Source organism: Anolis sagrei, chromosome 2, assembly GCF_037176765.1.
Source record: "Anolis sagrei isolate rAnoSag1 chromosome 2, rAnoSag1.mat, whole genome shotgun sequence".
NCBI lineage: Eukaryota > Metazoa > Chordata > Lepidosauria > Squamata > Dactyloidae > Anolis > Anolis sagrei.
The window spans coordinates 159,745,152-159,764,689 of NC_090022.1; the positions used below are offsets into that span (position 1 = coordinate 159,745,152).

The 19,538-nt window shown below is 45.1% G+C and overlaps 1 protein-coding gene across 3 annotated transcripts in view; it reads right to left on the reverse strand.

The window, feature by feature from the left end:
• MISP3 (MISP family member 3) overlaps window positions 1–19,538 on the reverse strand; it is a 49,016-nt gene that overhangs the window by 16,087 nt on the left and 13,391 nt on the right. For 2 of the 3 annotated variants that reach the window (XM_067463989.1, XM_060759789.2), the window contains exon 2: window positions 5,747–8,288. In XM_067463989.1, coding sequence (XP_067320090.1) covers window positions 5,747–8,249 — 2,503 coding nt within the window. In that variant the 5' untranslated portion in view covers window positions 8,250–8,288. Of the gene's footprint in view, window positions 1–5,746; window positions 8,289–16,102; window positions 16,225–19,538 lie in introns of those variants that run through there. The other variant, XM_067463991.1, reaches the window with a different exon arrangement.

A 19,538-nucleotide genomic window follows, 5' to 3' on the forward strand; every position in this document is an offset into this window, starting at 1 on the left:
TCCAAGACATGTAGTCACCAAAAGTAACATTTCCAAACCAAGAATGTGTGGGCAATGGCTGTTCAAATCTCAGAAACTGGAATGATAGCTATTAAAAATAGGTGTTACATACCCCACTTGTTTCTTGACTCCAAAATGAGTAAAAGAGGGGAAAATTACGTGGAAAAATGAAAAGTACAACTTAAACCAGTCAGTATAAGGGAAGGTCCACACAGGCATGAAAAGCTGGACTTAACCCAACATGATTCCTGTCGGTCTTCACACCCAAATACCTGGGAATCACTCTGGACTGTGCTCTGACCTACAAGAAGCACTGCCTGAATATCAAGCAAAAGGTGGGTGATAGAAACAATATCATACGAAAGCTGACTGGCACAACCTGGGGATCACAACCAGACACAGAGAAGACATCTGCCCTTGCGCTTTGCTATTCTGCTGCTGAGTATGCATGCCCAGTGTGGAACACATCTCACCACACTAAAACAGTAGATGTGGCTCTCAATGAGACATGCCACATTATCACGGGGTGTCTGTGCCCTACACCACTGGCGAAACTACACTATCTAGCCAATATTGCACCACCTGACATCCGCCAAGAAGTAGCAGCCAATAGTGAAAGGACCAAAGCAGTGACATCTCCAGCTCATCCCTTGTTTGGGTATCAGCCAGCACGTCAACAACTTAAATAAAGAAATAGTTTTCTAAGATCTACAGAGACACTCGCTAGAACACCTCAGCAAGCGAGAGTCCAAAAGTGGCAGGCTCAAACCCAGAACCTCAACCAATGGCTGATACCTGATGAGAGACTCCCTCCTGGGCACACAGAAGACTGGGCGACTTGGAAGGCGCTAAACAGACTGCGCTCTGGCACCATGAGATGCAGAGCCACCCCTAAGAAATGGGGCTACAAAGTGGAATCCATGACATGCGAGTGCGGAGAAGAACAAACCACTGACCACCTGCTGCAATGCAACCTGAGCCCTGCTACATGCACAATGGAGGACCTCCTTGCGGCAACAGCAGAAGCACTCCAAGTGGCCAGATACTGGTCAAAGGACATTTAATCAACTACCAAGCTTGCAAACTTTGTGTTTTGTCTGTCTGTTTGTTTGTTTTTGTTTAAAAAGTAATACAAATGTCTGGTTGCTCCTGACACGATAAACAAATTCACAATGTTCCTGTGCTTTTGGTGAGGATTGCAGCTTATAATAATAATAATAATAATAATAATAATAATAAGAAGAAGAAGAAGAAGAAGAACAGGCCAGTCAAGGGGAACAACAACAACAACAAGCCAGTCAAGGGGGTCCCACGGGTGATCGGCACACTGGGTGCAGCACCTAAAGACCTTGGCCTGAACTTAAACACAATTAGCGCTGACAAGATTACCATCTGCCACCTGCAGAAGGACACCTTACTGGGATCTGCACACATTATTCGCCGATACATCACACAGCCCTAGACACTTGGGATGTGTCCGACGAGTGATCCAATACAACTGTCAGCAGAGTGTCTGCTGTGGACTCATCTCGTTGTGCTTCAAATAATAATAATAATAGCAATAACAATAACAACAACAATAATAACTTTATCCTTGCTTAAACCAGTTTTGCCCCACTTGAGGCAACGTTGAGAGATGTGCCAAAGTTTGCTTGAATCTTCAGAGTATCCTATAACTTCAGGGAAATGTGGACAGCTGGATTAGGTCTGGATCAAACCAGGCTACTGCCCACATGGGACATTTGTCATTGTTTCCCTGTGCTCATCAGTGCAGTGAGGGGGGGGGGGGGGGTTGTGCCTTTTTGACTTCTGTCTTTTTGAACTATGGAGAATGAATAATTGCATATGTGAGTAGGGATGTGACACATGTAGATGTATAAAGTCCCAGTCTAGTCCATATTTCTAAATGTACATCTATACAAAGTAGACATAAATTTGGTATCTCGGTATGCATGCACAGTGCACCACATATGGACACATAAATATGAAGCAGGGCATCTCACTTAAATTTAGGCCAGTGGCTTGTGGTGGGATCTTCCAGCACTGTGTGGGGTTGGACTGGGACAGGCACACGTATTTACACATAGGAATAGTGTTATTGTTCCACATATAATGTGTATATATAAATGTACAGGAAAGATCGCAGACATCCAAGGCACATTCACCAATCTTCCAAGGTTAACTCTATCAGGGGGGTTTTCAAATCTATTGGAGTTTGGTTCCAGGACCTCTTTTAGATACTAAAATTTGTTATTTTTCAAGCTTCATTATGTAAAGTGACACATTTAAATGGCATCCTTATAAGTAAACGTAAAGGTCATCCCCTGACATTGAGTCCAGTCATGTCCAACTCTGGAGTGTGGTGCTCATCTCCATTTCTAAGCCGAAGAGCCAGCGTTGTCCACAGATATCTCCAAGGTCATGTGGCTGGCATGACTGCATGGAATGCCATTACCTTCCTGCTGGAGCGGTACCTATTTATCTACTCACATTTGCATGTTTTCGAACTGCTAGGTTGGCAGAAGCTGGGGCTGACAGTGGAACCTTACGCCGCTCCCCAGAATCGAACCTGCAACCTTTCAGTCAACAAGCTCAGCAGCTCAGCACTTTAACTCACTGCGCCACCGGGGGCTCCTTATATAAAATGGCAAAATCAAGCTTTGCTTTTTGGAATTAATATATATATATATATATATATATATATATATATATATATATTCAAGCTATGGATGGCTGTACCTGTGGATACAGAGGGCCTACTATAAATTTTTCTGTCCTCGTCTTCAGATATCTGCTGCCTGGGATCTTGGGAATAAATGTGCTTGGATTACAGTGATTTCTGTTAGAGACGCTGAAAGTATTACTGCCTCAAGGATTTGTTTAAGTTGTTTGCACAACTTGTGTGTATGTGTACTGTACAACATGAAATAAGCACTTGTCAATGCCAGGCTGTACAGTAAATCAGCCATCTCTTTGGATGCCTTTCATTAATAATAATAATAATAATAATAATAATAATAATAATTTATTTATATATCGCTCCATCTCCCCGAGGGGACTCCTTGCCTTACTGTAAGGTTTCTAGATTTAATAAAGGATAAGGCTCTTGTGTCTTTAATGGTTGTGTAGAAGAGAGAATTGTCACAGATGCAATACTATTGAAATTGGTTTGCCGTGAGTTTTCCGTATGGCCATGTTCCAGAAGCATTCTCTCCTGACGTTTTGCCCACATCTATGGCAGGCATCCTCAGAGGTTGTGAGGATGCCTGTCATAGATGTGGGTGAAACGTCAGGAGAGAATGCTTCCGGAACATGGCCATACAGCCCGGAAAACTCACAGCAACCCAATGATTCTGGCCATGAAAGCCTTTGACAACACACTGTTGAAATTCTCTTGAGCGTTGCTATTGAAGGGTTGAGAGTCCCATTCCTTATTTCAGGTCTACCTTTCTGTCATTACACAGATCATCCCAGAATGAAAGAAATGAAAAGAAAAGTACACCACTCTCAAATCCTGTCTCCAGTAGTTAACCATATGCGCTCGGAAACCACAATGCTTGTCTGTTAATTGGAATTTGTAACTGGTATCCAAAGGTATGCTACCCCTTGAATATGGAGGTTTTCCTTGGGAAATGTATATTACTTGTAATCGATCAAACATTTTGAGCTTCTTTTTCAAGCTGTATTTATAGCGCCTGGATACTGCTTTAACCACCATGGCTGTCTCCTGTAGTATCTTGGCTTTGTAAAGTGCTAGAACTTTCTGAGAATTTCACACACCTCACAGATTTCAGGATGGAGCCACAATAGTGATACTGAAATGCGGGTTCCGTACTGTAGAATTAATGCAGTTTGACCCCACTTTAACTGCTATGGCTCAATGCTATGGAATCTTGGGAGTTGTACTTTGGAGAAGCACTAGCACTCTTTGGCAGAGGAAGCGAAAGAGTTTGTAAAAAATACAAACCCCCATGATTTTGAGCATTCAACCATGGCCAAAATGCATTAATTCTACAGTGTAGATCAGGTGCAGGCAAACTTTGGCCTTCCAAGTGTTTTGGACTTCAACTCCCACCATTCCTAACAGCTTCAGGCCCCTTCCTTTTCACCCCCAGCCATCTAAGCAGCTGAGAGGGATAAGGAAAGGGCCTGAGGCTGTTAGGAATAGTGGGAGTTGAAGTCCAAAACACCTGGAAGGCCGAAGTTTGTCCATGCCTGGTGTAGATGCACATTGGCAGAGTGGATGCCAGAAGAAGATCTGACTTGGCCACGGTAGTCCACGCTCTGGTTACATCCCGTTTAGACCACTGCAACGCTCTCTACGTGGGGTTGCCTTTGAAAACAGCTCGGAAGCTCCAACTAGTCCAACGCTCGGCAGCCATGATTTTAACAGGAGCAGAGCGCAGGGAGCATACAACCCCCCTGTTGCGCCAACTCCACTGGCTACCGATCTGCTACCGGGCTGAATTCAAAGTGCTGGCGTTGGCCTTTAAAGCCCTAAACGGTTCTGGCCCAAGCCACCTATCTGACCGCATCTCTGCCTATGAACCCACCAGGACTTTGAGATCTTCCGGGGAGACCCTGCTCTCGATCCCGCCTGCTTCTCAAGCTCGGCTGGCGGGGACGAGAGATAGGGCCTTCTCGGTGGTGGCTCCTCGGCTGTGGAACGCCCTTCCTACGAACATTAGACTAGCACCATCTCTAATGGTATTCCGCAAAAAGGTGAAGACCTGGATGTTTGTGCAGGCGTTTGAGTAATTTAGTGCAATCTGGTAATGGAATATAGGAATGGAACAATGGACGACGAACCTGGACTACGCTTGGATGATGAGAAGATTGGGTACGGTTGTTTTTTGTAATAATTGTGCATTGTAATTGCTTATTGGTAATTTATGGATAATGTGTTAAGTCAATTGTTATATGTTGTATAGAACCACTGCTGTTTCTACTGTTTTTACTGTTTGTGAACCGCTGTGAGTCGCCTTCGGGCTTGAGATACAGCGGTATATAAGCAAAGTAAATAATAATAATAATAATAAAATTGTAGTGGGATATTTGTAGCCCTTCAGGTACCGTTGGACAATAGCTTGTAGCTGCTGTCAAGAAATGTTGGGAGAAGTGTTTCTCAACTTTCCTAATGCCGCGACACCTTAATACAGTTCCTCAAGTTGTGGTGACTCCCAAACATAAAATTATTTTCGTTGCTACTTCATAATTGTAATTTTGCTACTGTTATGAATCGTCATGTAAATATCTGATATGCAGGATGTATTCTCATTCACTGGACCAAATCTGGCACAAATACCTGATATGTCCAAATTTGGATACTGGTGGGGTTGGGGGGGGGGGCGGTTGACTTTGTCATTTGGGAGTTGTAGTTGCTGGGATTTATAGGTTCACCTACAATCAAAGAGCATTCAGAACTCCACCAATGACAGAATTGGGCCAAACTTCCCACACAGAACACCGCTAGCCAACAGAAAATACTGTGTTTTCTGATGGTCTTTAGTGACCCCTCTGACACCACCTTGCAACCCCCCAGGGGTCCCGATCTCCAGGTTGACAAATGCTGGTCTGGAGGGTCACAAAGCTATATGAAGGTGTTCCTTTCATCTGTTTTGAAATCTACTGCTGGTTCCTTTCATTAGGTGGCCCTGAATCCCCCCCCCCCCCCACCTCCGGGACATGCATACCAAGAGACTAAAAGATGGCATTTCCCCCCATGCACCTCTCCGCAACCACTCACCTGCCTGTGTTGAGACCTCCTTCTCCCCCTGCTCTGAGGTCTCTGATGCCTGGCAGGGTGAAATGGAGCCATACAGGCTGTACCTCTGCCTCTGCAGCTCCCGCTCTCGTTCCTGGGCCTCCTGAACTTCCTGCTCCAGCAGAGACTGGGGACTTTTGGCACGCAAGCAGAAGAAGGGGTTGCCTGTGGGGCTGGCCCTCCCCGATGGGGGCTGCTGGGGTCGTAGCAGAACCTCTGAGTCCAGAATGACCATATTGGTGGCACGGCTGGCCTCGGCAAAAGAAGGCCCCTTTGTCCCTTCGGCAGTGCCACATGCTGGCTTCCTGGGGATGAGAAACTCTGGGCTGGTGTGCTGCTCGAACATCATCTTCTTCTCCTGGAGCTCCTGTGGTGTGCCACGGTCATAGGCCCCTCTGACCTTCCCAAGCTGCACCAGGTCCTCTTCCCGCCGACATTCCCGCTGGATCTCTCGCTGCATTTGGGCCCCAGCCCATTGTCGCTCCTTCTCCTTGGGCAGCGTCCCACTTTGGTTCAGAAAAGGCCTGATGCGCACTTCCACATACTCCTGGGTACCCCGAAGACTGGCCAGACCTCGCTCCCGACGCAGAAGCTCTTCTCGTTCCAGATGGAGACGGATCTCCCGTTCGATTGGGGTCTCTGGATGGCCAGAGACATTCATTGTCCAGTTTGTGGGGCCGTCCAAGCTGCCCATTGTAGAGGGCTCATCCGAACTGGGTATGGTGCAAGCTGACTCCGCAGCACTCAATCCCTCTTCACCCTTTGCAGGATCTCTAGCATCCAGCAGCATTTGTTCTGCAGAGGCTGGGTCAGGACCATCATGTGTTGGAATGGCAGCCCTGGCCATATCTTGAGAGTCTGCTTGTTCCCTGGCCTCAAGTGGATCTTCCATGCTTGCTAGAACCATGGTCTCTGATGGATCAGTTTCTGCTGATGGACTTTCTAAGAGCGGAAGATTGCTTGCCAGGTTTCCCACCTGTGAAAGATCCTTTACCCCCTCTTGTTCTCTGGTGGCTTCTTCAGACCCAGCGTCCCCAGTTGCTTCCTCACTCTTGTTCTCAGACTCCAGCACAGCTTCAGGTCCAGCCTCACTCTGGGGTTCGCTGTTGTTGCCGGCTCCACTTGGCTCACAAAGTGCCAGTCCTTCCTGGTCGCATGCGGCAGCCAGGCCCTGCTGGGCAGGTCCAAAGATCCCGGTTGCCACAGGAGACTGTGTTGGCACTGCACGGGCAGCCGTGTCGGAAGAACCTGTTTCTGCTGCCCTCTGCTGGCAATATGGGTCAGCATCTGGAAGAGGGTCTGCTAAAGCCACAGAAGGTGCCGCTGAGGTACAAGCAGAATCTTGAGCAACTTCCTCCTCTTTTTCAAGGTGATTGTTACCTGAGCCAGTCTGTAAAGACTGTTTACTCTCAGATTCCTCATCCTGCTGTGGCTGGGATACCTGTTCACTTGCTGTCCTTTCTTCACTATCATCCTCTGTACTTTCTTGACAGTCTGGTTTCATGTCTTCGTGAAGATTTTCAGACTCAGTTGGAGAAGCAGGACTTGGAGACAGGTTTCTAGGGAAGCCAAAAGAGTCTCCTTCTCCTGCTTCCTTGGGTGAATATGTGTCCATCAACAATCCCTTGGAAGACTCGGACGAAGACACATCAGCACAGTCGATTTGGCTGTTCTCCTGGCTGTCTATAGGTTGTGTGGGGCTATTGGCAAGTTCTGGTTTCTCAGGAGATACTGGTGGTTGGTCATGACTATCTCCCACGATTCCACTTTCCTCATTTTCGTCCAGGCGACTTGAGGAATTGTCAGACTCCTGTTGCTTTTGGGAAACATCTGAGGAACTGTGATGGTGAACAAGAGGATTACTGTTTGCCTCTTGGTTAATTTCCAGCTGTTCCATGGAGTCGGCAGGCACAGTTGGGTCTTCACTATGATAGTGGTGTTGCCTGCCCTGCTCCTCTTCCTCAACCTCTTCCTCCTTCCTCTCCAGCACTGAGTTTTCCATAATACTCTGTGGCTCTGAGAAGACATCTGGTAGCTTGCTGTGACACTCAGGATGGTTGTTATCCTCCCCTTCGGCCAACAAGTTCAAAGTATCTTCTGCTTTCAGTTGTTCTGTGGAGAGTTCTGCTGTCGTCTCTTGATGAGCAGAGAGGCCATCATCCTGCTCTTGGGTTGATTGATTCACATCATTTGCCATTTTAATCTCTTCAGAAGACATGTTGAGAGAAGGGGAGGCCTTCTCAACCTCATCATTGTCCTGTATTGAAGAGGGGGTCTCTTCCAGTGCCTGGTCTTTGGCAAGGGAACTGTTGGCACCATCCAGTGGGGCAAGCAAAGAATCCTCTGGTGTAGCACTTATGGGCACATTCTCTGCCATGTCCCTGCTCTCCACCATGTCCCCAAATATGCCCACCTCAGAGCTTTCCTGGTTTCTGTGGCAAACCCCGGTAGCAGGGGGAGGCAATGACAAAGTCTCAGTAGTCATCTGGGGGATGAAATGAGACTTGTCTTAGGTCCAACACACCTGGAACAAAAACATATATCATTTTAGGTAGTTTCACACTTTACAAAGGTCACCTTAAGAGCAAAGTAAATAATGAGGTAATGGCTCCCCCTCCTGGCAATGCAATGGAAGAATATTAAAGGGCACAGTAGCCTATAGGCATAGAGCTGGGTAGCTCTTGCCCCTTCTACTCTATTTATAAATGCAGATTATCTGCTTTGAACTGGATTATATGGCAGTATAGAGGCATATAATCCAGTCCAAAGCAGATAATCTGGATTTATAAATAGTATAGAAGGGGCCTCTAAAGATTACAGAACCTTGAAACCGGAAGAAACCTCCAAAGACCATCCAGACCAAGCTCCTTCTGCCATGCAGGAACACACAATCAAAGCACTCATGACAGATGGTCATCCAGCCTCTGTTTAAAACCTGAAGAGAAGGAAATCTCTTCTAAACTGCCATATAATCCAGATTATCAAATCAGTTAATCCGCATTATCTGCTTTGAACTGGATTATATGAGTCTACACTGCCATATAATCCAATTCAAAGCAGATAATCTGGATTTGATATGGCAGTGTAGAAGGAGCCGGAGACTCTACCACATTGCAAGGCTGCATATTGTTGAGAAAGACAACTTTGCTCTTGATTTCTTGGGAAAGGTGATTTCCCCTTTATGTGCAGTGAGCCAATAGAGAATGGAGGCAGGACTTGTAGGGAAAGCTAGGCACCAAATGATGGGTGGAAATACTGTGTGAGCAAATATTTTTCATACCTACTTTCTTTCACTTTAACCAATTCTAATTCACACTGATGGGGTGAATTAGGAAAGTTCTCATTTGTAAAAGGGATCTAGACCTAGGAAGTAAATCACAAGCTGAAGATGTGTCATCGGGGTGAGGCAGCAGCTAAAAAGCCCAATGTGATTCTAGGGTGCATCAATAAAACTCCAGTATCTAGATCAGGGTCCTCAAACGTTTTAAACAGAGGGCCAGGTCACAGTCCCTCAAACTGTTGGAGGGTCGGATTATAATTTTTTAAAAAATGAATTAATTCCTATGCACACTGCACATATCTTTGTTGTAGTGCAAAGAACACTTAAAAACAATACAATAATTAAAATGAAGAATAATATTAACAAATATAAGCTTATTAGTATTTCAATGGGAAGTGTGGGCCTGCTTTTGACTGATGAGATAGCATTGTTGTTGTTGCTGTTATTGTTGTGTGTTTTCAAGTTGTTTCAGATTAGGTTGACCCTGAGTGAGGGCCGGGTAAATGACCTTGGAGGGTCGTATTCAGCCCCTGGCCTTAGTTTGAGGACCCCTGATCTAGATGAAGGGAAATTTATTTATTTGTTGTGTCCGGGCAACCAGTCAATTGTATTACATTTCTAACAGAACAAAACAAGCAAACAGACAAAGGTGTCATCTGCAAACTTGATGATCATGCCTTCTAACACTTCATCTAAGTCATTAATGAAGATGTTGAACAGGACCGGGTCCAGGACCGAACCCTGCGGCACTCCACTCGTCACTTCTTTCCAGGAAATCAAACCAAACACCAAAGACACCTACAACTACACTTTTCCTTTAAGATCAAGGAAAGTAGAAAGTGTCGGTCACATGATGCATCCTCCCCATATGCCTTCATTGCTGCAGATATGGCACTAATATGTGGAATGAAAAACACTAGAGGTAGGGGTTGGCTCTTACAGATTTATTTAGTTATTTGTTTATTTATGGAGGAAAATAACACTATGTAACAAAATTTGAAAAAAAAAATCTGTTCCTGGTTTGAAAGTATTATTTCCTGTTTAATTGTCCACTACCTACTTTGAAAGTAGTTGTTATACTCCAGAAACTTCATTTTTGTGGCCACTATGTTGAATTGGTTGAGACTTAGGAGATATTCACTGAAAAACTATAGCAAAATGTGCTGCAGGATGTCCTGCAAAAACAAAGTTTTTTGCAGTTTAATAAACCTTTTCCATGTTTTTATGATAGAACCAATTAGAAAATGACAGTAACCCAGGAAATTGTGTTACATAGTGTCAGAGGCGGCCCTAGGTAATTTTCAATGGTAAGCAAACAGTATTTTGCCCCCCCCCCCCCAACCAATCATTGATATATATTTTGTGTTCATCATGGGAGTTCTGTGTGACATATTTGGTTCAATTCCATCATTGGTGGAGTTCAGAATGCTCTTTGATTGTAGGTGAACTATACATCCCAGTAACTACAACTCGCATATGTCAAGGTCTCTCTTTTCCCTCAAGAGCGCCCCTGGGCAAAATCAACTATACTGCAAATGCTTACTTTGCGTAATGGGTTGAGCCGCCCCTGCATAGTGTAATCGTCCCATTCTGTTTCGTTTCGGTCAAATTTCATCTAGAATACTGCCTCCCGTTCTTGGTACCACAATTCAAGAAGGATATTGACGAGCTAGAACGTGTCCAGAGAAGGGCGACTAAAATGGTAAAAAGTATAAAAGCCAAACCTTCTGAAGAGCGGCTTAGGGGGTTGGACATGTTTAGCCTGGAGAAGGTTAAGAGAGGACAGATAGCCATATTTAAATATTGGACAAATATTGGAAATATAGGACATCCTATTGAATATTTAAATATTCAATAGGATGCCCTATTGAAGAAACAGCAGAGACTAGGATACAAAACAAGGGATTCATACCGCAGGAAAACAGAGTGGACTCTGTTTCCTAATCATTAGGAAGAACTTCCCAACGGTAAGAATTATTTCATTGGAATACACTGCTTTGGAGTATGGTGACGTCCTTCAGAGATTTTAGAATAGAAGTTGGATGGACGTCTGTTGGGAATGTTGTGGTTTTCTATTCATGCACGGCAGGAGGCTGGACTGGATGCCCCTTGGGGGTCACTTCCAATTCCACATTTCTATGGGTCCTTCCACACAGCTCTATATCCCAGAATATCATGGCAGAAAAGCCCACAATATCTGCTTTGAACTGGGATATCTGGCAGTGTGGACTCAGACAACCCAGTTCAAATCAGATATTGTGGGATTCTCTGCCTTGATATTATGGGATCTAGGGATGTGTGGAAGGGCCTTCAGATTCTATTATTCTAATATTTTCTCCCTCAACTTGGCTTAACCATCCCTGTCTACCATCACTGGATTATGGAGCCTTGGTGGTGCAATGGGTTAAACCCTTGTACCGGCAGGACTGCTGACTGACAGGTTGGTGGCTCGAATCCAGGGAGTGGGGTGAGTTCCCATCTCAGCTCTAGCTTCCCATGAGGGGACATGAAAGAAGCCTCCCACAGTTTGGTAAAACATCAAAATATCTGAGCATCCCCAGGGCAACGTCCTTGCAGACGGCCAATTCTTTCACACCAGTAGCGACTTGCAGTTTCTCAAGTAGCTCCTGACACGGAAAAAAAATGCTGGAGAAATTGCCCTGTCTTTTTCAGTTGCTCCGGTACCTACTTGGCCTCTTCATTTTATCATGACCCACTGAGTACTTGTTTTAGGAGTGATGGTCAAAACTGAGTGGTAGAGCAAGTGCCTTGCATGACATTAATTCGGATTCCTCTTATGATTTAATAGAGCCAAGCTCACAGGATTAAAGCATAGTACAACAAAACCCAAAATCCACAAAACTGTGATAATTATTGGGCCTACTAAAATACACAAAATACATTAAAAGCATGGCACATTTTGATTTGCAGGTTCAAGGACGTCATCTGCCACCTACCCATAAAGCCTTTCTATTCCTTCTAAGCTTAGCTAAAATATTCACAAAAGCTGTGGGGAGGAATGAGGAAAATGGGTTCTAGGGGTCCTGCCACACAGCCATATAACCCAGAATATTAAGGCAGATAATCCAGAATATCTGCTTTGAACTGGGTTATCTGAGTCCACACTGCCATATAACCCAGTTCAAATCAGATGATGTGGTATTTTATTCAGCTGTGTGGAAGGGGCCTGAGCTGTAAAATAGATTGTTGTTTTTGTGTACCTTCACATTTTTTCCAATAAATGGTAACCTTAAGGCAAATCCACCAAAGAGTTTTCTTGGCACGATTTATCCTGAAGAGGTTTGCCATTGTGTTTTCGAAGGCTTTCATGGCCGGAATCAATGGGCTGCCGTCAGAGGCGACCCTAGGTAATTTTCAATGGAAAGCAAACAGTAGTTTGCACCCCCCCCCCCCCGCCCCAACCAATCACTGATATATATTTTCTGTTCGTTGTGGGAGTTCTGTGTGCCATATTTGGTTCAATTCCATCATTGGTGGAATTCAGAATGCTCTTTGGTTGTAGGTGAACTATACATCCCAGTAACTACAACTCGCATATGTCAAGGTCTACTTTCCCTCAAGAGCGCCCCTGGGCAAAATCAACTATACTGCAAATGCTTACTTTGCGTAATGGGTTGAGCCGCCCCTGGTTGCCGTACATTTTTTGGGCTGTAAGGTTATGTTCCAGAAGCATTCTCTCCTGATGTTTCGCCTGCATCTATGGCAGGCATCCTCAGAGGTTGTGAGGTCTCACAACCTCTGAGGATGCCTGCCATAGATGCAGGCGAAATGTCAGGAGAGAATGCTTCTGGAACATGGCCATACAGCGTGAAAAACTTACAGCAACCCAGATTTGCCATTGCCTTACTCTGAGGTTGAGAGAATGTGATATGCTTAAAATCACCCAGTAGATTTCATGGTTAAGCAGGGACTTGAATTCTGGTCACAGACCACTACACCACACTGTCTCTTTGTGGTATCTCTGTGGCAATGCAAAGTATTGAACATGAGGAAGAACTTCCTGACTGTGAGAGCCGTTCAGCAGTGGAACTCTCTGCCCCGGAGTCTGGTGGAGGCTCCTTCTTTGGAAGCTTTTAAACAGAGGCTGGATGGCCATCTGTCAGGGGTGATTTGAATGCAATATTCCTGCTTCTTGGCAGGGGGTTGGACTGGATGGCCCATGAGGTCTCTTCCAACTCTTTGATTCTATGATTCTATGATTTGGAATTGGGTGAAGAGGAATGGGCAATTAAGATTAATTAGCTTTACAAAAGTGAAGAAGAAAACTGCCCGAACCAGTGTGTCAGCGTGGTTTAACACAGCTATTTGCATTTTTAAACTTTCCTTGGAAGTGTGGGTATAAAGCCCATCTGATTATAATATGATCTGGAAAATCTGTCGTTTTGTGATTGTCAGATTCAGTCCTCAAACTCTTTGGTTAAATAGTTGCATTCACCCTATCCCACTGCCATGGAAGAGAACTGTGGTCTGATTCTCTCAGTCAGATTGCACTATGCTTTTACTCTTGGCAGGCAGCAATGTTGCTTCAAGATAGGGGAGGTGGAGTAGGGAGAGCTCAATATCAAGGGAAAGATTACAGGGCCCGCTCTCTGGTAAGATAAGATTTGCTAAAACATAGTTCCCAACATGAACAAAGGTACACTTGTAGAGTGCTTGTTTTGGTAATTCTTTCAATTTCATAATCATAATTAAACCAGCCAGTCAACGACTTAAATCAAGAAATAGTTTTCTAAGATCTACAGAGACACTCACTGGAACAGCTCAGCAAGCGAGAGTCCAAAAGTGGCAGGCTCAAACCCAGAACCTCAATCAATGGCTGATACCAAATGAGAGACTCCCCTCTGGGCACACAGAAAACTGGGCGACTTGGAAGGCGCTGAACAGATTGCACTCTGGCACCACGAGATGCAGAGCCAACCTTAGGAAATGGGGCTACAAAGTGGAAACCACAACATGTGAGTGCGGAGAGGAGCAAACCACAGACCACCTGCTGCAATGCAACCTGAGCCCAGCCACATGCACAATGGAGGACCTTCTTATATTAACACCAGAGGCACTCCAAGTGGCCAGATACTGGTCAAAGGACATCTAATCAACTACCAAGCTTACAAACTTTGTGTTTTGTTTGTTTGTTTGTTAAAAATGGAATACAACTGTTTGGTTTGCTCCTGACATGATAAATAAATACCAGCCTTTTCAGTGCAAATTAACTAGCGAACAGTCCAGAAAGTAAAGCAATCCAGACTCTTATATGAATAATTTGTTTTTAAAATGGAGCTATGAGATGGGAAGCAAGCCGGGAATGAGCTCCCTTCTCTTTCCAGAGATGGGAAGAGAAGATTGCCTGAAGAGAGATATTGACAAGCTGGAATGTGTCCAGACAGGCCCGTAGCCAGGATTTTGATTTGGGGGGGGGGGGGGGGGGGGCTGAGTCTGGCTGAAAGAGGGTCTACCCTACCAAACCTTTTGTATTATTACCCCAATACTCCCATACATATGGGCTGTATTGAGAATGGTGATCAGATAATGATATTAATAAACATAACACTTTAAATAATGTACCAGCAGAGGCAGCCCTAGGTAATTTTCAATGGTAAGCAAATAGTATTTTGGTGCCCCCCCCCCCCCACCAATCACTGATATATATTTTCTGTTCTTCATGGGAGTTCTGTGTGCCATATTTGGTTCAGTTCCATCATTGGTGTAGTTCAGAATGTTCTTTGATTGTAGGTGAACTATACATCCCAGTAACTACAACTCACATATGTCAAGGTCTATTTTCCCCCAAGAGCGCTTCAAGAGCGCCCCCGGGCAAAATCAACTATACTGCGAATGCTTACTTTGCGTAATGGCTTGAGCCGCCCCTGTGTACCAGTAGGGCTTCTCGTGGACCACCATGAGAATTTCGGTTACATGCCTGTGTCCAGAGGAGGGCGACTAAAATGATCAAGGGTCTGGAGAACAAGCCCTATGAGGAGCGGCTTAAAGAGCTGGGCATGTTTAGCCTGCAGTAGAGAACACTGAGAGGAGACATGATAGCCATGTATAAATATGTGAGGGAAAGTCACAGAGAGGAGGGAGCAAGCTTGTTTTCTGCTGCCCTGGAGACTAGGATACAGAGCAATGGCTTCAAACTATAGGAAAGAAGATTCCACCTGAACATTAGGAAAAACTTTCCAACTGTGAGAGCCATTCAGCAGTGGAACTCTCTACCCCGAAGTGTGGTGGAGGCTCCTTCTATGGAGGCTTTTAAAGAGAGGCTGGATGGCTATCTGTTGGGGGTGCTTTGAATGAGATTTTCCTGCTTCTTGGCAGAGGGTTGGACTGGATGGCCCACGAGTTCTCAGAGTTGGAATCTATGATTCTACTACTAGAGAAAAACCCTGAAAAAAGAACCAGGAAAATAAGATTCTGACTTATCACCTTGTTGCCTTGTTTTTTACTTGTGTTTACTCGTGTTTTATTTTGAAATGGTCATATGACTGATCAAATAAATAAATATTATTACTAGAGAAAAACCAGGGGAGTGATGCAGAGAGCGAAAGAGCAGCGCGCAAAGTCAACTGGAGTTAAGCCATGGACAGAGACATGCGGACTTTCCCACCCTTTGGCTCCCTTGCAGGTCATAATACAGAAGGAGAGGGCACCTCTCAAAAAAGCCAAACACTTGAATCCATATTCCTGGAACTTGTAAACTTTATAAAGCATATTCCCATTCTGAAAAGTTATGCACCTCCTGAGACATGCATCCCTATGAGGAAAGCCATGGGCATAGTTGCTGCAGGCGGACAGACAAAAGAAAATAAAAAACAGCAAGGGCAGCACTTTGTGACACAGCTCAAATCCCTACCACACCACAATGTGACTGTATGTGCCCCTGACCCGTTCCTTTCTCTTCTTCCACCCACCTTCTTCCCATTATCCTCTGGATTAGCCAGAGGTTCCTTCCTGCTCTTTCCACTCACCTCTTCATCCCCTTGCTTATGTGGATGCCCACAGACTCTGTCTCTTAGAGGAGTAGCCAGGGCTTCTCCTACCTGTCCGTAGTGGTGATGTGTTCCCTCTCTCCAGATCCTGTCCACCGCTGCCCAGACTCCTGGGGCCCCCTAAGTCTGTCCCGGCAGGACAGGACTGCTTTTTTCCCTCTGCTTTCCCTGCGCTTTATGCTCAGCCACTGAGCCAATTACACGCCCAAGGCTAATCTGCTGGCAGGACACAGCCCTGCTTCGGTAAAATGACAAAAAGAGTTGCCAAGAAAATGCACAGCCCTGGGGCCACCCCTCCCCGAAACGCAGTCGCACCAACAAAAAGCACAGGCGGCTGGGAAGATTAAGCTGTGCGCAGAAAGATGTTGGTAGGCACCTAGGAATACTTGAAGTCTACCAGTGACACTTTGCAATGAGAAGAGGAATGGAGCCTCCATGGACAAATGCAACCTATCTCTTATTACTGAAGGTTATATTCAGAGGGAAGGTCTTTCTTCCTTCTCAGTTTATGAATATTCTGGAGATAGCCAGCCTGCTGTTGGAAGTAGCTCTTACGATTCTGTGACCTCGGGAAACCATGGCCTTTCAGGTTTTTGAAATCCACAAGCATACAGACAGTTTCAACAGAAAGGAGGAAACCATGAAAACGAACAAAATCTGGCTACCAGTATTAAAAAAATCTCTAAAATCAGGATTATTTTATTTCGTATCAAAAGCATTGCATAGATTGGGTTGTTGTAGGTTTTTTTTCGGGCTACTTGTCCCTGTTCTAGAGGCATTTTCTCCTGACGTTTCGCCTGCATCTATGGCAAGCATCCTCAGAAGTAGTGAGGTCTGTTGGAACTAGGAAAATGGGTTTATATATCTGTGGAATGACCAGGGTGGGACAAAGGACTCTTGTCTGTTGGAGCTAGGTATGAATGTTTCAACTGACCAACTGTTCCATGTTTCCTGACCAACTAATCTATGACCAACTAATCCTGACCAACTAATCTATGCAATGTATTGTCGAAGGCTTTCATGGCCGGAATCAATGGGATGTTGTAGGTTTTTTCAGGCTATATGGCCATGTTCTAGAGGCATTTTCTCCTGACGTTTCGCCTGCATCTATGGCAAGTATCCTCAGAGGTAGTGAGGTCTGTTGTAACTAGGAAAATGGGTTTATATATCTGTGGAAAGACCAGGGTGGGACAAAGGACTCTTGTCTGTTGGAGCTAGGTGTGAATGTTTCAACTGACCAACTGTTCCATGTTTCCTGACCAACTGATCGATGACCAACTAATCCTGACCAACTAATCTATGCAATGTATTGTCGAAGGCTTTCATGGCCGGAATCACTGGGATGTTGGAGGTTTTTTCGGGCTATATGGCCATGTTCTAGAGGCATTTTCTCCTGACGTTTCGCCTGCATCTATGGCAAGCGTCCTCAGAGGTAGTGAAGTCTGTTGGAACTAGGAAAATGGGTTTATATATCTGTGGCATGTCCAGGGTGGGACAAAGGACTGTTGGAGCTAGGTATGAATGTTTCAACTGACCAACTGTTCCATGTTTCCTGACCAACTAATCTATGACCAACTAATCCTGACCAACTAATTTAAGAATTGTATTGTCGAAGGCTTTCATGGCTGGAATCACTGGGATGTTGTAGGTTTTTTCGGGCTATATGGCCTCGTTCTAGAGGCATTTTCTCCTGACATTTCGCCTGCATCTATGGCAAGCATCCTCAGAGGTAGTGAGGTCTATTGGAACTAGGAAAATGGGTTTATATATCTGTGGCATGACCAGGGTGGGACAAAGGACTCTTGTCTGTTGGAGCTGGGTGTGAATGTTTGAACTAATCAACTGTTCCATGTTTCATGACCAACTGTTCCAACTGACCATGTTTCAACTGGTCAGTTGAAACATTCACACCTAGCTCCAACAGACAAGAGCCTTTGTCCCACCCTGGTCATTCCACAGATATATAAACCCACTTTCCTAGTTTCAACAGATCTCACTACCTCTGAGGATGCTTGCCATAGATGCAGGCGAAACATCAGGAGAAAATGCCTCTAGAACATGGCCATATAGCCTGAAAAAACCTACAACATCTCAGTGATTCCGGCCATGAAAGCCTTCGACAATACATTGCATAGATCAGTATAAAGCTGATAAAAATAGAAGGCGCACAGGCAGCTAAATATCTTTTGACCAGAAACGGGCAACAGCAATGGCATTGCCTGTAGCCTCCAACAATTCTTCCTCTGTACATGAGGCAGGGCATAGTGGACAAGCATACAGTTACCGAGTTGTCTGTTCTGCTCCACACTCACACAAGGTGTGGGATTCTTTTAGGTTGTGCCATTTTGCCAGGTTGTCTTTTGATCTGCCCACTCTGCTTCTGAGTCTATTCAGGGACTTCCAAGTTGCCCATTCTTGGTTTGTCCCTGGAGGAAGACCCTCATGGGGTGCAATCCAGTTGGGATTTTCTGGTTTAGCTGCCCAGGGATCCTTGGTTGGGAGGTGTTAGCTGGCCCTGATTGATTCTTGTGTGGAATTCCCCTGGTTTTGAGCATTCAGAGTTTTTTTTATTAAAAAATCAGGATATTAAATAAAGAGCAACACTCAAAAAAGGCGAAATTATTTATTTATTATTTCTCGCATTTCTATCCTGTCCTTCTCAACCCCCGAAGGGGGACTCAGGACGGCTTACAATGGGCCCCATTCCGAAGCCATTCCAGACAAGAATCAATCAGGGCCAGCTAACACCTCCCAACAAAGGATTCCTGGGCAGCAACCAGCCAGGCTTTGAAGCTGCAAGGCCATTAAGTGCTAATCAAGGTGACCAATTGCAACATTCACTCCTGCCTCCAACAGAGAAGAATTCTTTCTCCCACCCTGGACATTCCAGATATACAAATCTCACTTGACTAGTTTCCAACAGACCCCTCAACCGCAGAGGATGCCTGCCATAGATGTGGGCGAAACGTCAGGAGAGAATGCTTCTGGAACATGGCCACACAGCTCAGAAAACTCACAGTAACCTTCCGATTTTGTTACTCCATTTCTCATCAGCCCTTGCCAAACCATATCCTTCAATTTGGCAGGGACATTCTATGTCACCCCACTTTTTCTAGCCACCTGGCCTGGTCTATGATGACCAATCATTGGATCCTAACAACATCTGGAGGGTGAATGAACCCCAGACCTTTGATGTATGGGCATCCTTTAGGACAGGTCTGGGGATCATTTAGGACAGGTCTGGGGATCCTTTAGGACAGGTCTGGGCAACCGTTGCCCTTTATATGGTTTTGACCTACAATTCTGGTTGGCTTTTACTAGGATTGCCAGAATAAAAATACGAGACAACTCCTGTGGCTTTAATGGTTGTGCAGGAGAGGGAATGTTGCCAGGTATTGCCTGTTACTTGGCTGCATGAGAGACAACAATGGCTGAAATCCCTTCTGCAAACAGCCATTGGAGGGATGGGGACCCTTTATTGTTTTTT